This window comes from Haemorhous mexicanus, chromosome 13 (assembly GCF_027477595.1).
Source record: "Haemorhous mexicanus isolate bHaeMex1 chromosome 13, bHaeMex1.pri, whole genome shotgun sequence".
Taxonomy (NCBI): Eukaryota; Metazoa; Chordata; class Aves; order Passeriformes; family Fringillidae; genus Haemorhous; species Haemorhous mexicanus.
The window spans coordinates 9,464,586-9,489,421 of NC_082353.1; the positions used below are offsets into that span (position 1 = coordinate 9,464,586).

The 24,836-nt window shown below is 39.8% G+C and overlaps 1 protein-coding gene across 1 annotated transcript in view; it reads left to right on the forward strand.

Annotated features, from left to right (window-relative positions):
* PRTG (protogenin) overlaps positions 1–24,836 on the forward strand; it is a 76,328-nt gene that overhangs the window by 17,510 nt on the left and 33,982 nt on the right. Inside the window, 9 exon segments of the mRNA XM_059858435.1 lie at positions 12,056–12,200; positions 13,202–13,335; positions 13,626–13,763; positions 14,856–15,014; positions 15,596–15,755; positions 16,356–16,603; positions 20,497–20,661; positions 21,618–21,923; positions 22,781–22,969. Of these exon segments, the coding sequence (XP_059714418.1) occupies positions 12,056–12,200; positions 13,202–13,335; positions 13,626–13,763; positions 14,856–15,014; positions 15,596–15,755; positions 16,356–16,603; positions 20,497–20,661; positions 21,618–21,923; positions 22,781–22,969 (1,644 nt within the window).

Below are 24,836 nucleotides of genomic sequence, written 5' to 3' on the forward strand. Positions count from 1 at the left end.
TAACTAGATGAATTACCTACTTAGTAGAACATGGCTGTTTGGTTCTGCTATGAGTGGGCAAACTGGAAATCCAAGAGTCCAACAATTGTGTGCCACCCAAGCAGCCAGTAGCCATAGCAAGGTGACTTCCTCTAAAGACACTGAAGGCAAAATAATTTTTTCTGGAAGCTGCACTTCTGATTTGTTTCATGTGAAAATTGCAGGAGTTGTAAACACTTCCCCCTCCCGTACCTCTAGAATTTTTCAGGTAAACATCTAAATTGAAAATTTAAGTAGCTTCAATAAATACGCAGTACTGACAGTGTCTTTTGTTGCTTTTTTTTTTTTTTTTTTTTTTTTTTTTTTTTTTTTTGGTGTGACCTTTGTTTCTGATTTTCTCCCTGCTGCTCTCAAAGTTTAGGACATTTAGATTTTAACTGTTGGTTACTGCTCTCTGCTGAAAAAACTGTTCCTGGGTGAGATCTCTGGGCTGTGTAATGCAGTAGTGGGCATTTGGTGACAGGGAAATGAGCTGCAGGCATTTGGCCCTTGAGAGTGGAGGCATTTCTTCTTTCCTTTCCCCGTGGGAATGAGGAAATGTTGACATTTGGAGAGGGGGCTGAAGGGCTTGAATTCCCAACACCCCTGCTCAGTGTTTTGCATTGAAATGGTCTTTCATCCTGGGATGCTGATTCTGAAACGCTGTAAGCAAAAAATGGAGAGTGCTCCTATCTCTCAGGAATAGCATTTCTGACAGTCTGGAGACTTAACAGCACCACCATATCAACTTACACTCATTCATATGGGGATGGTGTCAGTTTGCCACTGTATGAAATGGAACCCCTTCCTCTGCCTTCCCCAGATGTGAGCGAAGGCGCAGGGTGGGTGGTGCAGCACAGGAATGTGTGGGGCCCCACTCCTGGCCTGGGATGTGCTCTCTGGTGCTTCCTCTGATTGATGGGCTGGGCAGGGTGAGGTGAAGAGTGGCTTTTGCATTCTGCTTAGGGTCTAGTTTTATTTTAGCCAGGATATAGCATTTATTTATTTATAGAGATACAAGACCGATAAATAGAGGTCTTACCCTTCTGCTGCCATCTGCAGTGAAATTCATTGGTTTGAGTGGGGCAGATTTATGGTTCCAGTGCTGCAGACTTTTGTTGCAAAGTGCTGAAATTGTCTTTTCTGTGTTGCACTGAGCGATTATTAAATTTTTCCTGTTCTTTGAGGAACTTTAGAATCATAGCAGTCAATCTTTAACTCTTTCATGTTCTATTCCGATTTGTATGGGTTTATTTTGGTTTTGTTGGTTTTGTTTGGTTTTGTGGAGTTTTTTTGGTTTTTCTTTTTGGATGCCAGATTAGGTTAGTTGTGAAGGGACATGTCTTTTGTTGCAAAATCCTGCTTGTGTTCTGATCCTTGTCTTCATGTTGTAAAGTGCAAAACTGTGCTGGATGTTCCCTATGCAACAGTTGGGCTATTAAGCAGAACTAATTCTTCACAGAATGGCAGCAACTCCAAAGAAAGGCATCTGTGGGATTAAGCATAGATACTAGAAGGCAATCACTGGGTAAACTGCTGAAGGAAATCAGTCCTTGCAAGAGAGAAAGTGGTGTGTTCTTTCTCCTGAATGCATGCAGCCACACAAGTAGAACAGCTTTGAAGCTGGTTAATGTGGCTTACTGTGTGCCTTTTCTCTCCTATTTCCTATGCTTCTTGTCTGCAGAAGAGCAGAAGGGAATTCCTTGATAAGTGCATTAGCATTTATTGTGCCTTATGGGGCCACACACTGTTGCCTGGATGATAGATAGACTGAGAAGGGAAAACCCCAGCTGGGATGCCTTCAGAAGTGAAAAGATCAAATCTCTCATGCTTGTTTACATGGTTTGGTAAGGAATGTCAGTCACACCATCAATAAACTGTTGAATATATAGAGCAACATTTTTCAAAGCCTCAAGCTTTTAATTCCTTTAAAACAGTGCTAGTGGTAACTCCTGAGGTGATGTGTTTGTCTGCTTTTGTTGGGAGGGGTGGTAGTGGTACATTTTTTGCCTCCTATTCAGTGATTTGGGTGTAGTAAGGCAATATGTGTACTCATGTGAGTACTAGCATGGAGCTGCAAGAGTGGTGGCATTTTTGCAATATTGGTAGCTGCTTCTACCGAGGTAAAATAGCCAGACCTGGGTGTATTACCCTGTACTTTCTTCCCTCACAGATTGAGAATTCTGATGCATGCCCTTGCATTGCAACATTGGATTCTCCTCTCAGTGTGGCTCTAAGCAGCTGATGGGCAGGAGAGCAAACTGTAAAATAAGGCATTCACAGGCTGGTACTGTGTCAGTGAGGAGCCTCCTGTTATTTTCTCTGGCACATTGCTGCTGCCCAGGATCCCATTTATTGTCACAATTATGTTAATATGGCATGGATAACAAGCTCTGTGGCTGTTCCAGTGGTTTGAAGAAGTGAGGAGGGAACAGTACATTCTAAGAGTCACCTTGTCAAATTGTGCCTTTCTGTTCCTGCATGTGTATTTCTTCATTGAAGAGACCTTTTTGATGAGTGATTATGCACTTCTGAGGAGCTAGTTTTCTTCAATTGTTTTGAGATTTTTTCCATAACATACAGAGTGGACATGCTAATTATGAACTCTTTCTGTTGCTAAGGCTAACACTTTCCAAAATGTAGTGCTGCCTGTATAGCAAAAGAAAAGAGTATCTTTCTTAAAGTACAATATATCCTGAGAAGAAATGATTGCTTCGATCCTTGAAAAAATTGATCAGTATCAGAGAGATTCCTGATGTATTGTGATGTTGTTGAGGTATTTGTTCTTAACTTTTCAGGGTTTTCCTCCTTTGCTGTGAACTGTCTTCAAGATGCATCCACTTGAGACCTCTTCTCTTGAGTTTCTGCTCTGGAGTTAATCAGAAACTTGCTCACAAAACTTCTTTTCTATATGTGGATATCATGAAACCAGGACAGTGGAGAAGACAATATATTTTCCTACTTTCTGAGGATACTGTAAGAATGAAGGAATAAGGATATAGTGGGGATCAAAGAAAGGATAAATGAGTACAATGTCCCTAAAAACCTGGTCCAGAATAGCCTAGCTGACTTCCAGGATTTCAGGAAGAGAAAATACTGCATATGAAACTTCAGGCTGATCCTAACTTTGAGAAGCTGGTGGTGAAAGCTGCCTGTGTGTGGCCATAAGCACTTATATAGAATCTAGTCCCAGCCCAGACGATGGAGAGCTGAATGATCTTCAGTGGACAAATTCAGACTTGGTTATTCCTGTACAGGGATTTTTTAAATGATCATTTGTCAGCCACTGAATTAGGAGCTTTAAAGAAAGGAGCAGGGGGACCTGAAAGTGTTAGAGGAAACAAATGAGATTGCAGCTGACATCTCCAAGGGAACTTTTGTTCGAGGGTGCTCAGGCTGTTGACCTCTTTGCTTCTCCATTTCATTGCCTTTAGATTATAGCATTCTTCAGTACCAGCAGAGTAGTGGGTAGTTTGTGAATGGGCAATTTTAAAATTTTGGTTTTTTAAGCAGAGACACTGGACATTGCTGTATAGAGACTTTAATGCACAAAGAAACAATTTTGCTTTGTTTTATGAGTATGGGTTTTGTATATGAGGCTGATGATTTCTTTTCTCCCTTGTCAGAGATTGGAGAGTAGTTCCTGGTGATCTGCATCTTAGTTTGGAAATCACTGACTCTGAACATTGCACTTCTTAGATATCTGCACAAGTTGGCCAGAATATGAGGGAGGAATGGAAAAATGAGAACATACCTTTTCTTACCTTTTCCATCACTTTCTTTGCTGCATTTCTCTCTCATTGTTTAGTTTAGTGTGGAAGTAAGTATATGGTAGGCTTGGAGTAATTGTTTTTACAAGAAGGTGACCATAAGTTTTAGAAGAGCAGTTTCCCAAATTGTCTGGCACTGTGTTGGAGGCAAACTGCAATAAGCTGTGCAAAGGAGTTCAGCCTTTAGCTGAGCAGTCAGGGCCTTGGAGAAGATTTGTCCAGAGCTGAAGTAGTGAATGGAGAATAGCAGAAAGGGCAGATGGCCCAAATCCTCACTCATCACCTCATCCTGGGATCTTCTTGGTATTTATCAGTGAAAGCTTTCTTTAATTACCCCTATGTGCAGAGCCTTTTCTGATCCCTCCAAAACTCAGAATGTGATTTTGAAAGGGTTTTGCAGGCTAATGCCTCAGTAAAATTTGCTTCTTTAGTACAGCAGTACTGTTCTGTGAACTGAAACGTGAGGAGCACATGGTGTGAAGGATCAGTTTTGTCTAAAGGGAATGTCAATTTTCAGAATGTCAATTTTCATGGCCAAACCCGGCTCATATTTCTGTGCTTGTGTCTTTCATGCTGTAGAAATGGGGTTTCTAATCTTGTTAGCTTTTTGCAATATTTGGGCCTTAAAAAATCCCCAAATTATTATTTATTTATTTATTATTTGTGTTTTCAGGAGCCCAAGTTGTAGTGTAAGCTAGCAGCTCATAAAAATGCAGTTCTGTAATTTCCCACTCTGCAGGGTTTTCCAGAGCATCAGAATGTTTGCTGTAGAATATCATTGTGTTCTGTGCAAGCTGTTTTCTGAGCCACCTTCTCTAAAATGTTAAAATGCCTGCTAGGAAATTCTAAATGGCAAACGGTTAAAACAATTGTGGGATGGAGAGATTATTAGGTTTCCCATATCAATTATTGATAGTGTCAAATCAGTGTGGCAGTTTCAGTCTCACTTACCCTCCCTGTTATTTAATTGTGAGGTAATAGTTTGAGTCTGGACTCCTTTTTCAATGCAATTCTGAATCATCATCCCTAAAATTGCTGCTACAGTTTGCATACTAAAGGGAAGGATTTTCTTCCTCAGATTTGATATCAGTAATTCAAGACTGCTTCTTAATTTGGTCTCTCTCTTATTTTTCTTTCTTCCTTCAAATATTTCTCTTCTGTTACATAATATCTGATTTGGGTGTCATTTCCCCCCACACTCTATGTGCAACCTCTAGATTTCCCAGGAATGTTATTTTCTTTTTCATGTTGAGAAATTACGTGTCATAGTAGTGGCAAACCGAAGTGTTTCTGTCATGTTGTCTTAGGTCTGTCTGTCCTGCCTTCTTTCTAAGAGTGAGTTTGTAGTAAGCAGCTTCAAAGAACAAAGGAAAGGCAGGAATTAAAGCTAAAATAGGAAGCTGGGAAACAAACCAGCAAGGTAAAATAAATGCCGTTTAGCAGGATGACCACATTTCCAGGCAATTTGTGTGCATACCGAATTTAAAGTCATGTCTAACTCTTTAGTGTTAGTACCTCATTAAAATCCAGGGATTAATAGCAGCAATCTCCTTGTTGCACATTAAAAGGATTTAGTTTAATTTGGGATTAGAGGGTACAAGGTGCCATTCTAGCAAAGCTTTTCCCAAGATATCAATGAGGTGAAGTGAGATAGCTTAAAGACTCTGGTTTTTCTAACTATTGCAGTTATGCTGTACATACACACACACACACACACACACACGTATGGATTTAAAAACTGTGGTGAACTGGTTCACTAATCCTTTAAAATGAATGCTACCTTTGGAAGTGAAATTGTCTGGAAAAGCATGTTTGAAGTGTAAGGAAAAGCCGTTGGAGTTGGAAAGGCACTGAAGGTGTGGTGGGCCCTGGGTTACTTCAAGGACATAAAAATCTGTGGGTCCTGGTGTTGGAGATTCAGTCTGTAATCAAGACTTCCCTGTGCATTGGATAAGGATAACGTGCAGTGTTCTGCTCTCCTCTCCTGCAGCTACACAGGGCTTGGAACAGGATGGGTCATTATTCTCCCCTTTTCCCCTCCTGCAGGTGTTTCCCAGCATGCAAGTGAGAGAACAACCATCCTGAGAGCTTTAAGTTATTTCTGAGAAAAGGCCTGTGAACACTACCGTCCTCTCCCCGGTCTTAGATTTTTGGGAGGAGGAGGGAATATTTGTTTAGTTGTTTTATTACTATCAGTTGCTTTTTGTTAGGCTAGCACAACTCATTAACATAGCAATGTGTGATAGCCTTTACTTCCAGGGATTATTAATGCAGAGAAAGAAAAATACAGTTTGAAAATTCTCATCTAAAAAGTTAAGCCCCTGATATAGCATTCTTCAGAAATTTCATTGAATTCTTAACATGTGGGCAGTGATGTCAGCAGGCTGTACGATTTTTCTAATTTTTTATTTATTTAATGCCACCTCTGATTATATTTTTAAAGCAAATAATTTTGTTCCATTTAAGTTTAAGTATTAGGCTTTCAGCATGGTTTGGTTATTAATTAAAACTAAGTATATTAAACTAAAGTTTTAGCCAACAGTAGCACAAAAACATGCAATTGCAGAATATTTCTTTAAAATGTGAGATTATAAAAAAAGTGTATTTTAGTTCAGCTTATTTTTCCAATCATTCTGCCAGAAATCAAAAGCAACAGCTGACTTTAGTGAAAAAGCCACACTTTGCATTTTATCAGAAGAGTTAAATCTCTGGTAATTTATAAGAATGCCATTACCAGTATGTTGTTTGAATTACAGTGTTTTATAACAGTCAGAATGGACTGACACTTTTCCTTTGTGCCTGAAAGGGCCAAATGTGTTCTGGATGATATCACTTCCTCTTACAGATGGAGCTCAGTTCCAGCTCAGCTCAGTTGTTTGCCTTAAATAATGGCCATTAGAGGAGTGAGATGTGCAGACGATGAGTGAGATAAAGTCTTTGCAAATGCAGTTGCCTCCCTTGTTTGCCTGCTCCCAGCCAATGCATTTCCATTCAGCAACCTCACCTGAACTTCCCATGCTGGAGCTAAAACCTCTTCTTGCTTTTTCTGGTCTTACAAATATACAAAGAAGTATTAGGGGAAACAGGGAGCAATGACTCTCATTAATCAGTAAGACTATCACTTCTCTCTTGGGATTCCAGAGCTAATCAGATCTCATCTCTTTTAATCTTTCCTTACAGGTCAGGTTCTTTTTCTCCTGAAATCTCTTATTTTTATGCCTCACATTTTAAAAATAGTAATTCTAGGTCAAACAACACTTGATTAAAGTTTTAAAGGGTGAGTGTAAGTAATCACTCTACTTGTGGTAGCACATACAGGATGCCCTTTCACAGTAGTCCCTTTTCACTTACAGTTATGAAAATCTTTACCCATATTGCTGTATTTGTGTGACATTCACTTCTGAACTGTATGTAATAAGCAAAACTTGGACTCCAAAAAACTGAAGTTTTGCTAGCATCTCTTGGGCAACTCAGGGAAGATTCACCCATTTTATCACTTGATGACAGCCCCAGCTCTGTGTACTCCACATGCTTGTTCAAAAATAAGGAGAAGGGCTGTGTGTCTGCAGTCTTGCCAAGTGTCTGGATCTGTCAGTATATACTCATATAAAGTTCATTCCAAAACCAGATCCAGACCAAAGTGTGCCATTTCAGCAGCAAATCATTGGAAATGTGTGTCTATATAGCCAAGAGGCATGGCAGAATGCCTTTCATAATCTCTTCTAAGCTTCATTCCTACAAGAACAGAGAAAACTCAAAAACTCCAAGAAAATATGGGCAAATTGGCTTTGGTGTTAAAATAAAATGGACATGTATATTTGTTGGATTTTTCAACACTGTTTGAGAGTGCATAACAAAAACTGGATCAAGAAGACAGGAGCTGTCATGGGCTTCCCTGAAATTTATTTCTTTGGGAAAAGCCATAGCTTCTCTTTAACATACCAGTTTATTTTTCTCAAATGAAATCTCTTCACTAGAGAGTTTTGAAAAAATTGGAAGATTCTTGGTTTCACTTGAAGGGTTAGGGCTATTGTGAAATTCTCAATAGCATTAACAGATGCCTTGTACAAATTGCATTATGCACTTTTGTCCTTTCCACCTGAGCAGTTCATCTCTGTGAGTGGCCATTATCTTTTCAGAAACACTAAACTATCACCAGCAGGTGCTGCAGCTTCTCAATGTTTGGTGCATTCTGGTTAGTTGAAAACTGTGCTACTGTTTCGGTTCCGGGTTTATCTTTCATTCTTACAGGCTTTTTATCTCACAGTTCCAGTCCAGTCTTGGGCTAGTCAGCTGTGATGAAACAGTAATCAACATGTAGGTTGTTGGAATTTCTTTTGCCTCTTAGGAAAGCTCATTCAGGAAATGAGTTCATAATGGCAAGAAGTGTGTAAGTAGAAAGTGCAGGTCACTGGATTTGTGTTGCAGCAAGATTCAGGACTTCATTTTAGGAGGGAATGAAGTGGGCGTGTGTTGTGGTTCTTTTTTGCTGGTTTGTTTGGTCTTTTTCTTTCCATAATTAAAATCAGTGAAGGTCTGCTGCTGCATGCAGACAAACAAAAGGTGTGAGGCATGAGTTCCTTAAGTTTGACTTCTTCATACCTTAATAGTTAAATCTGTAAAATTGCTTAGGTACACAGAGACTTGTTTCATGATGCAGGATAGCCCATCCTGCATCCATCCAGGATAGTCAATCCATGTTCATCAGCAGCAGTTCCCTGTTACTTCATCAGCATGTCACAGAAAGCATCATTTGGGTTTTGAACCCGTGGATATTTGTCTCAATGATAAATGAAGGAACTCATACCTGAACTGAAGTCTGATTTCTCTCTGCATAGATAACATTGGTGGCATAAATCACACAGTTCTCCCCAGTAAACATGTTCATTCTCAGAAGTAACTGTACAAACATGCACCTATCACATAAATTTCAGGAATTTATGCAAGTAAATACAGTTTCTAGTTATTGTCTTCTGCTTCTGTTTGATATCTTGCAAGTTAAAAAGGGTGAGAGCACCAGCTTCTCAGAGTAGCATTAATCATTTTCTTTTGGCTATAAATCTGGGAACAAAATGATTAAATAGACTGGAGAAGTGGGGGGGAAACTCAAATAAAAAGGCACTTACATTTATTGCATTGCAGGGTTGTTTTTGGGAGCAGGGTATGTCTCTTGAGACTTTGTTTCTTATCCATTTTATAGAGCTCTGGCCTCTTAACAGCGCTGCTTTAATGACTTGTTCTTGGGTTCTGAGCTGGAATCAGTGCTTGCCAGGAAAACAAGCCTGTTACAAAGAGGTCAGATTTCACGAGACAGCAATAGACTTGTAAAAACAGATTTTACTGGAACAAATAAAGTCAGAATTAAGAAGAAACCAGAGACGTATGTAAAGAAAGATACAGAGGGAGCAAGTATTGAGCTAAACTGATAAACAATGTATGAACTTAGATAAGAGGTAAGCAGGGATTTTTTGATTCTAAAAACTCCATTTAGTAGCATTAATAAGGTGTTTTGAAGATTTTGTGCAGTTCTTCATAGTTGTGACTTTTACTGTCTTTAAAGATGAATCTTCAGGGGAAATACATTGTTCTTGCTCAGGTGGAAACATGTTCTTTGCATATCAGCTTCAATTAACAACTTGCACTGGACTTTCTCTACAGTGTTGAACCTGTTCTTGCCTGCTATTGTGATGGCATTTTGTGGTCTGTAAACACTAATTGCCCTCAGTTTGCTTTGCAGTTCTGCAGAGTGTCACTTCTGTCTTTAATCTACAGCTGTAATGTACCGAGTGCGTGGAAGTAAATAATTATTTTTATATGCGTAAATGAAAACCTATATTGTGTTTCATTTGTCTCATTGTATCTCTTTAAGTTACTGTACCAATATAAGAAAATTCAAGGTAATTTATGGTTCCAATGGAAACTTTTAAAGCTGTGAACGAGCTTTGCTTCAGTAAGCCTGTATGATTACCTTTCTGCTTTGTCGCAATGATCCTTTTTAATGCCACAGGCTGAGATGCAGCTGTGCTACAGAATGGCTCTGAAACTCACATTGCATTGGTTTGGATTGTTCATATCATTTATGCCTTTATTACATTCCTAGAGATTCTATTTTGAAATGTGAGCAGACTTGTCTAATTTGCTGCATCATACTTTCAGTAAATAAATGAAGAATGCAAAGCATTGTATTTTCTGTTAGGAAAGAAAATCTGTTAGGAATGGCACTAGGGAAGTATTATTCTGAATCCAGGTGAACACACATTTGTGTAGGAAGAAATTAGAATGAAGAAGAAGGGAAGTGAGTAAGACAAGCTTGCATTCCTTTTACTCCTGTTTCTTCTTCTCTTCCCCCACCTCTCTATTTTGTGGTGGAAGTCTCTTTTTTACTTCTGATGATTCCTTTGCAATCAAAAGAAAACCTGTTAAGGCTAAAACTGCTTTAGTGTCTCACCTACAGGCTTTAAATGTGCAAGCTCTGTTGTAACACCTTTATGCATGTTGCGGGGGTTTTTATGTGTTCTTGAACCTGGTACTGATAAAAAGTGAAAGAGCAAAGAGTAGAGCCTGGTCCAGCTGGTGAGAGAGGACAGTTCTGTCTGCAGGGAATATGGGGAGGGAGCAGCCTCCAAGAGTGTCTGGGGCTGTGTAGGCCTGCTGCCAGAAGCACAGGTTTGGCCATAGCAGTGGGTACCAGGGGCATCTCTGCTCCCTGTGTCTTGGGGGCTGAGCCACATTCCAGGTGCCAGACCTAGTTTACAGTGGCCACAGTGTTTGCAGCATGTGCCTGCAGCTGCTTTTGGCTGGTTTTGCTGTACAAGGTGGATCTGTACCCTTGTTATCCACAGGCTTTGGGAGGTCTGTTGATGAAGCTGCAATGCTTTGCTGTTGTGATTAGGAACACTCGTTCCTGCAGTGCTGATGCAGCTACAGGAATGCAGTGCCAAAAAAGGGACATTTATTCACACCTGGAAAGTGAAATATGCATGTGAGTAATAGGAATCTTTCAGCTGTGTAGTTAGGCCTGTGCTAGGAGTTAATTTGTGCATGGGGGGGAAGCAACCAGGTGAGTTCATGTTTCCTTCACACCCCAATATTAATCTCTCAATGCTGTGCTGTACCGTTAAAATGATGGGAAGGGGGAGCACTTAGTGGAATGCCTGGTGTACATCAGTGCTGTCTGTATCCTCCATGGCATTTTTGAGGATGTCTTGGATTCAATAGGATGAAAAACTTCCAGTAATAAACAAGTAAAATAGAGAAATTATTTAAACACTGAACTTAAATATTAAGACATGGGTGACTTTTTAGTGTTGGTTTATCTATTGCCACCATGTTTCTGTATCATTTATACAGGAGTAGAAATTTAATTGGAAACTGATTTTTTAAAAAACAGAAGTGCCATTAGGTTTACAGAGATTATTCCGTCCACAGTTACAGGAGTGGAAGCGTGTGAAGTTATTTGTGTTGAGTTATCCAAAAGGAGTTGCTTCTGAAGAATTGTTCTGTTAGTTCTTCTGTAAGAAGCAGTAAATGAGCAATTAATTAGCAGGTTTTGTATTACTTTCCCTTGTTTTTGAGCGAGGAAATCCAACAACTGATCAATTTCTTAGCTATTAGCTGCAGAGTATCTATTGATCTGCAGCTTCAGTTGGCTCAATATTGTGAACTCCTCAAGTTGTAGATGCTCAAAATGACATTGATGCTCTGCACTTGATGACTGCTCAGACTGTTGGGATAAAAGTGTTCTCACCTGCTTAAACTTTTGTGATCTTTTTTTGATTTTGATTTATTTTTCTTACCACACATGAACTTGTTCAACTTTGCAAGCTTTGTTTTATTAAAGTGAGTCGGGAACCAAAAGTTGTTTTGGAAATTCCCTATTGCAGTCAGATTTTTTAAGGCTGTCCCAAACTAGTTGAATTGACTTGAACTTTGTTAGTCTAATAATTGATATGGTTTCCAGCTGCATGCCAGTCAATTTGTATGCTTAATTCTATTTGAGTGTGTCATATTTATTTTCATTGAAACATTTTTTTTACTGAATTAGGTTAAAGCAAAGTTATTTTAAGTAAACCTTCAACCAGTGAAAGCAGGCTATTGAGCTAAGTTGACAAGGCAGTTAGATCAATTTTTCTTTGCATACAGAAATAAAAGGGCTATGTGAAGTATTTCTAGATATTTTTACGAGTTGATCTATGACCTAGAGTTTGATTTAACCAGAAGTTTTTTCTCACTTTAGTCCCTTAAAATTGATGTTCTCTTGTTTTTAGCCATTTCTGCATTTGAAGTCCAGCCACTTTCAACTGAAGTCCAAGAAGGTGGAGTAGCTCGGTTTGCCTGTAAAATAACAGCAAATCCTCCTGCCACTGTGACATGGGAAGTGAATAGAACAGCCTTACCTTTAGTCATGGACAGGTATGTAGGGTGGCACATTTTAGAATGTATTTTATTCTTTGCTATCATTTTGATCCTGCTACAAGAAGAAAATATGGATACTTGCAATGCCATTAGTTTAGAAAGGTTTCATGTCAACTATTGAAATAGCTGGTCATAGGTATGTTGCTAGTGAATTTTAAAATAGGTGTTATGAGTGCAGACCAGAGTCACCCACCATTATCTGCACAGCAGTCACTGATCTTTAATTCTTATTGGTGAATTTTGTATGGCAGTCATCCTCAGGAGCAGGCATTGCAGTGGGGAATGGAATGGTGAACTTTGGCTCTGGGAGTGTTTTGAACTAGTGGGGTTGCTTTCACTGAAGAATTGATCTGAGCTTGTTTTTCTTTGGAGGGACAGTAAAGAATTATACACATAGAAAATTGAGTTAAAACACGTGAAACCAGGGAAATTCTATGCAAGGGGGTCTTCTCATGAACTGGTTACCTTGAAGAATGCAGTTTGCTCTCTGCTAGATTCTTTTCTATGTCCAGTTTGTGTTCGTTGAACTGACTCCTGTGCTTTTTGACTTGTAACTCCATTTGAAGGAGTCCAAGATACCCTGCATGCAAAGGAAGGAAAAAAAGAGAAACTAAAAACTGAAGCCCTAGGTGGGTTTCTGGGAACTGTACACCAGTTATGCCCATATATCAGAAACTGCTGTAGAAAAATCAGCCGACCTGAACAGTATGAATGTAGTAGCAGGCTAAAGAAGGCTGGGGTGGTTGATTCTGGGGGTGAGAAAGATCTGCTTGTTGAAAGTAAATTCCTCTGTTCTCATTGTGGTGCTGAGGGGAATTTTGCCTGTAGTTCAGAAAGGCAGGAAGGTGAGTCATGTATTGGGAATGTTTTTGAGTCTCCAGCCTGCTGTTCCTGGGTCAGTGTAGCAATGGCTGTTTGTAAATCAAGGAGTTAATTCCGCTACTCTGTTCACTGGCTGAATGTTTATCTACATTTCTTATTTTTGGTTTCGGTGGCAGGATAACTGCTCTGCCTACAGGAGTGCTTCAGATCTATGGTGTTGAGCAGAAGGATGCTGGCAATTACCGATGTGTGGCCACAACCGCAGCCAACAGACGAAAGAGCACCGAGGCAGTGCTGAGTGTTATTCCAGGTATTTACCACCTGAGATTTCTTTTCAGTGGCACCATCTTCTTTTTCTTACAGTGTAGCAAAAACTCTTAAAAGCCTTGAAAAGCTGTAGGTGAACCACTTGTCCAAATAATTTTGCTTGCTTTTATCTTGTGCTAAAATATTGTTCAATGTAAGTTTCCCCGGTTACTGAAATAAATCTTTGGTGTAAATGTAACTCTCAGCATCCCTGAAAAAAAAATGGTTTATTTAATATTTGAGTTTTTGTTCAACTATGCTTTTTATCTTTTTTTTTTTTTTATCTCTGCAAAGCCTCAGACTTGAAGCCATTTCACAAGCCATCTATAATAGCTGGTCCTCAGAACATTACAGCATCTCTTCATCAAACTGTCATCCTGGAGTGTGTAGCCACAGGGAATCCAAAGCCAATCATCTCATGGAGCCGGTTAGGTAGGTCTTAAAATTACAACATGCCACCTTCAGCCTGTGCAGAGGAAGTAAAACTGGAAAGAAAGGATTTGAGCAATTAGGTTTCTGTTCTGAGGGTTTGTGCAGTAGGTAACCATTAGTAGGTTAAGGTAGGATGAGTGAAACACTTTCAGTTCAATGCTTCAGTAATGCTGTTAAAAAGCCCCGAGGTTTTCTGAAGCTTTGGACTCCCTGCTTCTACTGTTAATCTGCACTGCCCTGGGCACAGGGACGGGCAGGGTGGTGACTGGAGTAGAGCTGGTGGTGGGGGCAGATTGGGATGGCTGCATCCATGAAACAGACCTGTAAGAATGCTTTCCATTCTTCGTCTTAGCCCTGTGAGAGGGTGATTTGCACCTTATGCTAATGGGCCATTTGGACTATGAATAGACAAAGCCAGGACAGTCACCCTGGAAGGGGAGAAGAGGGAATGCTGTAAGAATAATAACATTGAGCAGTGCATCACATTTTTTTCATGAAAACTACTTTCTGTTTTCATTCCAACATGTACCTAAATGTGGAAGTCAGGACTGTACGTGTAGAAGCAAACCATGAAAATTTTTCCTTCATTTCTATTTCTCAAAGTATAAGAAATAAATGTATCTTTCCTGGTTGATTCAGTGGCTCTTACAGGCAAACAAGTAGGAAAAGCATTCACATTATAGTCATAGAGCATTTGGTGTGAAAATAGGAGAAAGTACATGGTACTCAAATGTGTTAGTTTTATCTGCAGTGTAATTCAGGAGGTGGTTGATAACTGTAAAGATGATGTGGATGTTGGTAGTGATGAACTGAATCATAGTGCTAGGCAGATGGGAGGCTAACTTCAACTGAGGTGGTGAATTCCACATATATACCACTTAAGAAGTGGTGAGGCCCAATCATCTGAATGGTCAGGTAGCTAGTGAAGAGCAAAGTAAATGCAAAGTGGAAACCTCTGAAAGTTCAGCTGTGATTTCTTTTGCATTTTTTGACTTTTATACTCTAATCTAAACCCTCACTGCCTAGACAGCCCAGTTTAGTGAAGTTATGTAGATGAGCAGCCTTATGACCCACTTGTGCTCTCTCCCACAGACCACAAGTCCATCGATGTGTTCCACACGCGGGTGCTGGGGAACGGGAACCTGCTGATCTCTGACGTGCGGGTGCAGCACGCCGGGGTCTACGTCTGCCGCGCCACCATCCCCGGCACGCGCAACTTCACCGTGGCCATGGCCACCCTCACCGTGCTGGGTGAGCCCGCTTCCCTCTGCAGGGCTTGGGCACCCTGTGTCTGCCCTTCTGGGCTCTGCTGAGCGCTGGGCTGGTGTTTTATCTCAAACATCGTGTGCCAAGGGCTGTAGGGAGGCTGCAGAGATTGAGTAAATCACAGAGCTGTGGCTGCGTTCTTCTGTCTGTTGACTTAGATGGGAAGTGTCAGATACTCCAGGTTGGAGTTGTGAACTAGCACTTGGAGGTACCCAGGTGCAATGTTTGCTCTGGGAAGACAGGCTTTCCACACAGAAAAGGACCCTGTAACCCAGTAGAAATATGTAACGTGTATCTATGAGAGAACAGTATGTCATATTCTGGAGCTTGATTTGTTTGTATTCATAAATGGATGAACAAAAATACTATCTGTGCTGATAGGGTATCTTTAAACAAATGTGCTTTGTTTACAAGGAATGTGCTTTCTGTTTGTGTATATGTGTGTTTGAGTGGCTTGAGGAGAATCATTTTTATTTGGAAAACTAATTATTATTGTTATGACTGTCTTGGTATTTGTAGGGGCTTGACTTTTTAAACTATCTTTTCCTCTTGTAACTTACCTGTAGCTCCACCTTCATTTGTGGAATGGCCAGAAAGCTTAACAAGGCCTAGAGCTGGTACTGCTCGTTTTGCTTGTCAAGCAGAAGGAAATCCTGCTCCCAAAATTTCGTGGTTGAAAAATGGAAGGAGAATACACTCCAATGGGAGAATAAAAATGTACAACAGGTAAGATTGCAATTGCTGTAGGAGAGCTGTGCTAGTGATGTGCTACCAAAAGATGACATTGCAGTAGCTAGCTACAGACAATCAAGATAGAACTCAAGTCAACCTCAAATGTGGCATTAAATCTAGTGATGGATGCCCATTAACCAACACCTAAAATCAGTAAGGCTTATGGTAAGTGCCTTACCTGGCAGGGAGGGTGGGCAGGACTGAACTGAAGTTTCACCACAGAGGTACTTTACATTGACAGAGTAACAGAATCTTGCTACTACTTCTGTTGAACGAGCAGTTTATATTTAAGAGTTGGTTAAAGAATTGCAAGCTTAAGGGTCTGCTTTTTGCAGGGAGGGAATAGATGTGCAGTTTTGTTTTCCCTGTGCCTGACTTTGCAGGAGCAAACAGAAACATGGCAGGTTTTGCAGAACTCTTCAAGGGTCTAAATTTCACTGCTGAGCATCCTTTTGTAACAGAAGAATTTGTGGCATGTCAATTAGACTAAATTTAGGAAGCAAAGGCAAACATAACTTGTTTCGCTTATGTGGAGCTAAGTTTATCCAAGATGTGAGCTTCTTTTCTACCTCTTTTTCTTCCTTTTGGATGCAGTAAATTGGTGATTAACCAGATCATTCCTGAAGATGATGCCATTTATCAGTGCATGGCTGAGAACAGCCAGGGCTCCATTCTCTCCAGGGCCAGGCTCACAGTGGTAATGTCAGAGGACAGGCCCAGTGCACCTTACAACGTCCACGCTGAAACCATGTCCAGCTCAGCAATCCTGCTGGCCTGGGAGAGGCCACTGTACAATTCAGACAAAGTGATTGCATACTCTGTGCATTACATGAAAGCTGAAGGTAAGCAGTTTGATTGCAATGCCATCTAATGATTTGAATGTGACAAGAGCTTGAATGTCCTTGCAAAGACTGTCAGATGTGAATGGTTCATATTCAGGGCTGCATCAGAGCATTCCAGCATATAAATGTACACTGTCATCAACAGGGGGAAAAGTGCTTTGCCCACATCAGCTCATTTGTGGGACTGAGTGTTCTTCCAACCTACCTGTGTCTGATGGCTCCAGTGAGCAGATTCTGAAGTTAGGACAGGACCTTGGAACCTGGGCCCTCCATCGTGCCCTCTGCATTTCCCTCTGTCCTCAGCTGCCTATCCTCTTCATTGTGTGCATGGCAGGGAAGAGCAGAGCATGCTGCAGAGTCCTGGAGGCTTACAGACCTGAACTTCTCACCACAGACTGCTCTTTTGTCTAGATCCCCAAATTCTTGTGATCTTATTGGCTTTCATATATTTTGAAGTAGAATAGTTGATGCTTTGCCTTCACTACCTTCTCTTAAAAGGAATATTGGCCAAATGGTAAAATAGACTCTTCTCTCACCCTTTGGTCTCCTGTAATGACAAAAGTCTATTCAAATGCTGGATGGCCATGAGTGGCTTATCCCAGTCTCTGAAATAATATACAAGTTCCTGTTTAGATGGAATGGGTAGTTGGAATAAAAATGAGTAACTAATTTTAAAATCCCTTAGTATTATGCAATTGCTTTGAGTTAAGGTAATTTAAGGTGGTAGGAAACAGCCATTTTTTCAAAAGCAGAAGGTGATGGCTTAATGACTTGAAAACTTGTTAGTGCATGGCTTCAAGTAAGGTGCATTGCAGCCCTGTTTTCTCGGAGTGATTCCTGTTTCCATTGCTATTCAGTAAGTGGTTTATGCAAGGACAGGACTGCAGATGCTCAGCTCTGTGTGGAATACCAGCCTGCCATCTGCTAAGCAGAGGGCAGGAAGGACAGCTTAATTACTCTAATGCTGATGCAGGAATAGCCACATTTGCTTTTGCGAGTGGGATATTTCAGGACACAGGAGAATTTTGTCTGAAGGAAGGAAGGAAGGAAGGGAAAGAGTTTTAAAAGATAATGGGAACAAGAGGTGTGGGAAATTACCCCCTACTCTTTCAGTCACTGAGGTATTGTGCTCACAATCCCCTCTTAGAGCTAATATGAACCCAGTCACACTGGATAATTCATCTGGATAATTGTGGAGAGCAGGGACCAGATAACTTCAAAGAAAACTGGGAAAGTATCCTTAGGGAAGTTTGTGCAGGAAATAATCTTGCACAGTAGTGAAAGGAGATATCTTCTGGAGTATGTTTTTGCAAAATAATTTTGCAGTCCCTGCCTTATTTGCTTGCTTATCCAAAGGTTATATTGTGTGAAGTGAGATCATAGCTTGTTTTGGTGTAAAAACAAAACAAACTTCAAACAAAAGCAAGCAGTCAAACAGAAACCTCTGATTTATTTGAACGTACTTTCCCAAATATCCTTTTTTTTCATATTTCCTGACTGTCTTGTGGTATTTATTTTATTTAATGTGATGTTGTTGTGCATCCTTTCACATTAGTGAAAAAATCCACACAAGGAGAGTGGAGAGGGCTGTGTAAAGAGGAGTAATTACAGTGATGGCATTCAAAATGTAGGTGATCTGCATGCATTTTTAATTTTGTAACATGGTTGCACACCATCAGAAATTTGCATCAGAACTTAAACGTTGCTTTTGTCTGATGATATAGAAAAATGTTGAACTTCAAGGGCTAGTGGACTGCATTTCTGTAAAAATAATAACTTTCTGAGTGATAGAGTGGTAGTCTGTAAACCTTTCTGAGGATCTTGCTCTCATATTAGAGGCATTATTGAAAGTCTAGAAAATGCCTTTGTGAAAAATTATTACATCAACCATCTCTCTAATGTGAATTTAGAAATAACTACATTTAAAGAAATGAAAATTAAATATTAAGGAAAATATTTTTCTGAGATTCACGCTGTACCAGGTCAGTTCTAACATAGATTGTTGACATTGTCTATGTCTTATTTACTCTCTAAGAAGTCTAGATAATTATCTATTAATGTAAATATTATGTATTAATGTATTGCTTTCATTATTCCTTTCAGCTTGTCTTTCCCCATTCTGCCCTCACACCCTGTTTCTGACCATAATGAAGGTTAAAAATTTTCACAGATATATCTGACCTGAAAAGGTTTTATCTTTCCTTGAAGGTTCTTATGAACATAAATTTATAAACAAAAAAGTTATGGATGTATTGCTCTCTTCTTTTAGTTAGGAACCTCCTTTGCAAGTGTGAGGAAAGAACATAGTATTGCCAAAGGAAAGCAGTGCTTGCCAAGTCTCCTAAGTTGTACTGATGTTTATGATTCCATAAACTTTAAACAGAAAGCAAAACTGGATAATGCATGAATTGTATGCAATTTAAAGAGTTTTAAAGAGGTTTTTTTTATAGACATCACAGTGTGGTAGGTGCTTTGAATACAAAAGATGCCATCACTTATTGTTACATTTCACAACTCATGTATTCTGATGTTTCACTGTAAAAGCAAGTTCAGGTTCTCTTCCCTATATAAAAAAAAGTTAGTGTTTTAATCAAGCTACTTGAAAAAACTAACAGGTGTGGGTTTTGTGTGTTTGTTTTTTGTTTCTTTTAGCAGAATATTTTGCATTCAAATTGGGGTCATAGTAGCAAGAAGAATAAGGGTCTGATGAGCGTGCATGTTGGAGTGTGTTAATTCCTTGTTAGTGATTTAGAAAAGGCACAAAGGGGACACTGATTGTGGTGGAAGGCAAGCCTTGTTCTCTATTATGGCTGTTTCATTAGGGCCTCTGCATGAGGCCCAGCAATCCATTCAATGAGAGAACAAGTCCTTTTAATTTGAGCTCAAGGATCTTGTTTAGCAGGTCAGAAATCGTGTCTTGCAATTCCTAATTAACAAGTCATTAACTAGTCTGTTGTGAGATGCTCGTAATCTTGTCTAATTAAAATGCTATCAAGTTAATTCATAAATGTGGGAAAACTTAATGGTGGAATTTGCCTTTGGTTTTGTTTATAAATTCAGTTGTGAAGAGGAGGAGCTGGCTCTTACAGAGTTTTGATTAAGTTGACATGCACTTGGTGTGAATTGTTCCTTAACACAGCAGCTTTCACCACACTTGGTCCACTTTATAGCCTTCCTCTATAGGAATAAAGCCCAGCAAAGACAAGGACTGCTGCATGCATTGATGCATTGCTATGCATATTTTAGTGTGAATTGCTGACAATTTTTTTTTTTTTCTTTTTTTTCTTTTTTAACAACTTGATAGGGAGCCAAACATTTTTGAAGATTATTCTGGTCTGTTCTTATTGGCCTTTCTCCAAATTAAAATAAAAAACGTGTCAATCAAATGTAATAGCAGTTGCAGGGCTAAAATGAGATCCTTTTGCTGAATAAATTCTTTTTGTTTGTTTCTTTTGGGGGGCAGGAGGGTGTTTGTTTTGTTTTTGATGGAGTGGAGCCCTCACATTCCTCACAGTCTGCTATAGAAAGGCTCTGTAAATAGGTTTTGAAGAAAACCCCCTGACTCTAAACAAATAGATTTAGAAGCTGGGTATGAATGATAAGGCTATTAGAGCTTGTCTGTTGTGTTACTGTACAGTGAGCACAGTTTGTTGTGACTAATGCTAAATAGGGTTTAGAGTTGCATTCAGCATCCTTTATTGAGGAAAATCCTGAAACACCACAACCTATACTGCAGCAAGACACAGTTACTCCTGTGCATAAAAGAGGTTGAAAAAACAGAGGCAGGCTGGGGAGGAACATGAAATTAACTCCATAAGATCTTAAATCCAAGATACTGTGATGTTCCAGGATTTTCAGCAACTTTTGTTTGTCTAACCCTTGTTTTATACCAGGTTTAAATAATGAAGAGTACCAAGTGGTGATTGGAAATGATACAACCCATTACATCATTGATGACTTGGAGCCAGCCAGCAACTACACCTTCTATATAGTAGCTTACATGCCTTTGGGAGCCAGTCAGATGTCAGATCATGTGACTCAGCACACCCTTGAAGATGGTAAGAAGTTATTTTGGTCAATATTCTTACCTGCACTGAGTCAAACTGTACAGTCCCGTGGTAGCAGTTCTTGAGGGTCTTGAGTTTCTGTTGGTACCAGTGAGACTTCTGGATACCATAGTGCAAGACAGCAGCTCATGAAAGGAATGAGAATAAAATAACATTCTGGCAGAGCAACAGTGTGTATTACACAGAGTCTCTTTCTGTGCTGAAAGACATTTCATTAAATCACCTCAATAGCTATTCTAGATCTTAAAGATTTCATGATGAGAATTTGGTAGTAGTCTAGGATTTAGGCTACTGTCAAATTTTTTAGGATTAAAAAAAAAAAATTAACCTGTTGTTTTGTTTTGGGGTTTTTTTGTGTCTATGTGCCTTTTTTAGTAGAATCAGAATTTTGTTAAAGACCCTGCTGACTTATTTCTGAGCAATGATTTAATTAATTTGAACATCATGGCAACAACTCTCTGTTTAGTGTAGATCATTAGATCTGATTAATAAATTCTGTCAGGGTTAAGCTTTGGCAGTATGGAACACTGCCATTTCTGGTTGTCTGCCAGTCTCTTTATCAGACCCCTCATTACATGGTAAGTGGAGGAAAACATGCACCAAGTGTTTGACTGCAGGTTGTTGTCTGGGCCCTGGGTTGGAGCTGCTGCATCTAACCTTGGCAGGCAGTATGTCAGACCAGTCAGGTGCTGATTGCCTTTGATTACTGCTGGCAGCAGTGAGAGAAGAAACTATGGAAGGCCTTACAGAAAAAAAGTTTGCTTAAGCTGTTCTGCATGCTGCAGGTGAGAAGTGTGAGAAGTGTCAAATTATCCTTAAACAAGAATCTACAGAACTTGTTGGATTATTTAGTCTTACATTACTGGCATCTCATTGTAGGCTGAGGTATCAGGCAAGAATTTTCTGTCTTTTCCCTGAGCTCAAAAGCTTTGTCTTTGCCTTTTTAGTTCCCTTGAGAGCTCCTGAAATCAGTTTGACGAGCAGGAGTCCTACAGATATTCTCATCTCCTGGCTGCCGATTCCTGCCAAGTACAGGAGGGGCCAGGTGGTGCTGTACCGTGTGTCCTTCCGGCTCAGCACGGAGAGCAAGGTGCAGGTGCTGGAGCTGCCGGGCACTGCCGACGAGCACCTGCTGGAGGGGCTGAGGCCCGACAGCCTCTACCTGGTTCGCATCACCGCGGCCACCAGGGTGGGCTGGGGAGAGGCGTCCTTGTGGACCTCGCACCGCACTCCCAAAGCTACCAGTGTCAGAGGTAAGGCTCAGCAGGCTGGGCACTCAGCACAAAGGGCTTTGGCCTTGCTGGATTTCTAAGTTTTCTTCTTAATTCAAATTGCATAGAACAGAAGGAAATGAGGCTAGAAGGTAAAGCATCTGAGCAGCTCACAAACATGAACTAGAGTTCCCTATGCCATTTTGTTCAGTGTAAAATACATTTCTGCACACTGCAACGCTGCACATTAGCAGTGTAATGTTCTAATAAAGGATCTGAGTTGATTCATGCATGTCTGCATTATAAAAAATGCATGCATCTTTTGAATATGCAAATTGACTTGATATGTGAAGTCTGATTTGTTATAATTGAGATTTGGATTTTATTATCATTTAGTAATGTCATGCAGAAGAACATTCAGCTTCGCACAAATAGCTTGAAAACTATGCAGATTTGAATTTTTATCTTTATTCCTTAGCTGTAGTTCACATCCTTCTGCTTTGGATTTAATTGAGTTTTGACTGCTATAGTGAATTATTAACACTTGATGAAGTGTGATGGTATTGTTAATCATATTTGCTCTGGCTTGCTTTAAAACAGGAAGTAACTTTGTAATTATCTTTGGAATTTTTGCTTAAAAAGAACTACCTTGTAAATTTATTTATTAAGATGCAGAATTAAAAGCTGTTTCTATTCTGTTGCATTCTAAATTAGGTGGTTAGATTTAGGTTATAGGGAGTCAGATACCATAAGAAAGAAATAATTACATGACTACACAGATGAGATAGAATCAAAGTCTGGAGTGAAGTTTGGACTAATGGACATCCAGATTTTTTGCCTGAAGAACACCTTTTTCTAGAATACAAGACTATTTTCTGTCTGTATGTGTCCAACCCCAGCCCCGAAGTCTCCCGAGCTGCGTTTGGAGCCCATGAACTGCACCACCATTGCCGTGCAGTGGCAGCAGGACGCCGAGGACCCCGCAGCTGTCCAGGGCTACAAACTCTACTACAAGGAAGAGGGGCAGCAGGAGAATGGACCCATTCTGCTGGATGCCAGTGACCTGGAATATACTGTCAGTGGTTTGGGTGAGTGTACAAAATGCTTCTTTTGGAAGACAGTGATGACACCTCAGAGAGTTTATATCACTAGAGCTGTAAGGCAGCAGAGTTTGGTTTGGCCACCTCTCTCCCCAGCAATAAGCTTTGCAATCTTGAGTTAGGCTGCTGAGGGAATAATCCTCTCCCAGAATATGTGTTGCACAGCACTTAGATAACCAGATCTTGTAAATCTTGTATAAGCTGGAAGGACACCCAACTACTTATCACAAGATACAGAACTTAGTTGGTAAATACTGCTAGTAAATGACATGTATTTTTAATATTCACTTTAATATGCAGGTTTTTAATATTTTTGGTGTTTATGCCTGATCTAGGAACAGTGAAAGATTAATTCAAAACACCAAAGATTTTTCTCTGCTGTTTTTATCCTATTTCTGTCTTACTCATAGCCTTTGTCACAGGTATACTGCACGACAAGCACTGCTTGTTCAACATGGAGGCAAGTAGCTCTTGTGCATGTTATAATCCTGTTAATATTTTTAAGGAGTACTGGTTAATATTTGCAGGACTGAGCACAGAGCTTGCTGAGTACCACTGGAGTCCCTCCACTGATCATCTGACTCCCTTTCCTCCTCTTGCAATGTGTATTAGTTCAGATGTGTTGGGATCATCCCAAGGTAGAAGGTACTTGGTTTTCATGTAGAACTGAGAGTTTCTTTCATCAAAAGATGCAATCTATCCCATAATCAGCAAAAGTAATATAGGACTTGACACTTGCTGTTTGAAATGTGTTGAGATAGTTTACTTGGTGGTATTGTGGAGAATTAATCTTGACTAAGTTATCAAAGTTGACCTGCAGTCTTAACTAGGTCAAATGCCTTCCTGACGATGCTCAGATATTCTCATCTGCTGCACAGAGCTGAGACACAATTTTAGGGGAGATCTGAGAGGAGTATTCTGGTCTGTTAAGTGGACAACTGACCATCTGTGACCATTTCTAGCCAGAGCATCTGGCAGTGGCCGACTGTTTAACAGAGCTGTGAGACAAAAGAGCACCTCTGAGAGCACAGAAAGGACGTGGTGTCTGTGTGTCCTAGGACAGAATTGCATTAATCTTTTTCTTATTATGCAATAAAAAGCTGTAATTTCAAACACGTGCAAACCTATTAACAATGTGATCTGCATTATATGGATTTCTCAGTACACTAGTAGTCTTCAGATGAAAATATTACTTTACAGAATTATATTAAAATGTATATTATCTATATTATCTGTGTGGTTTTGTTGGATTTTCTTTCTATTAAGCATGTAGACAGATGGGAAAATGAAAGAAATGTGAGTTTGGAAATTACAAATTTCACATGGTCACAGCTGACTGAATTGCAAAGGAAGAATTCATGTGCTTGAGTTAACCATTCAGTCATGATGCATGTGGTGTGTTGAGTGTTTATTCTTTATCATAATTCTCAGTATCTAAATATGGTGACCAAAACATGATGCTTTCCATATACTCTGATTGCTGTAATTTATATTTTTCACATCTACATAATTTGTGCTGCTGCAAGCTGGTTTAATTGAAGAGTAGGTTTTTGTTTTTTTGGTTTTTTTTTGTTTTTTTGTTTTTTTTTTTAATGGGATGTATTGAGTTATTTGAAGTATATATCAAATATGAATTTTCCTAAGTTTCTTTGCTGGGGTTTTTTTTTGCTTTATAACATTTACAGAAAAAGGCATTCATCACTACAGCTACAAAAGACTCAGCTCAGGAAAATTGATTAGGTCATGATTTTCCACTGCTAAGATGATTACTTACACTGCAGCTTGGAAAACTCACAGAGACTTCTCATAGTGATAGTGCCTGTCTGATTGCCCTTTGCCAAACTGCCTGCTTGAA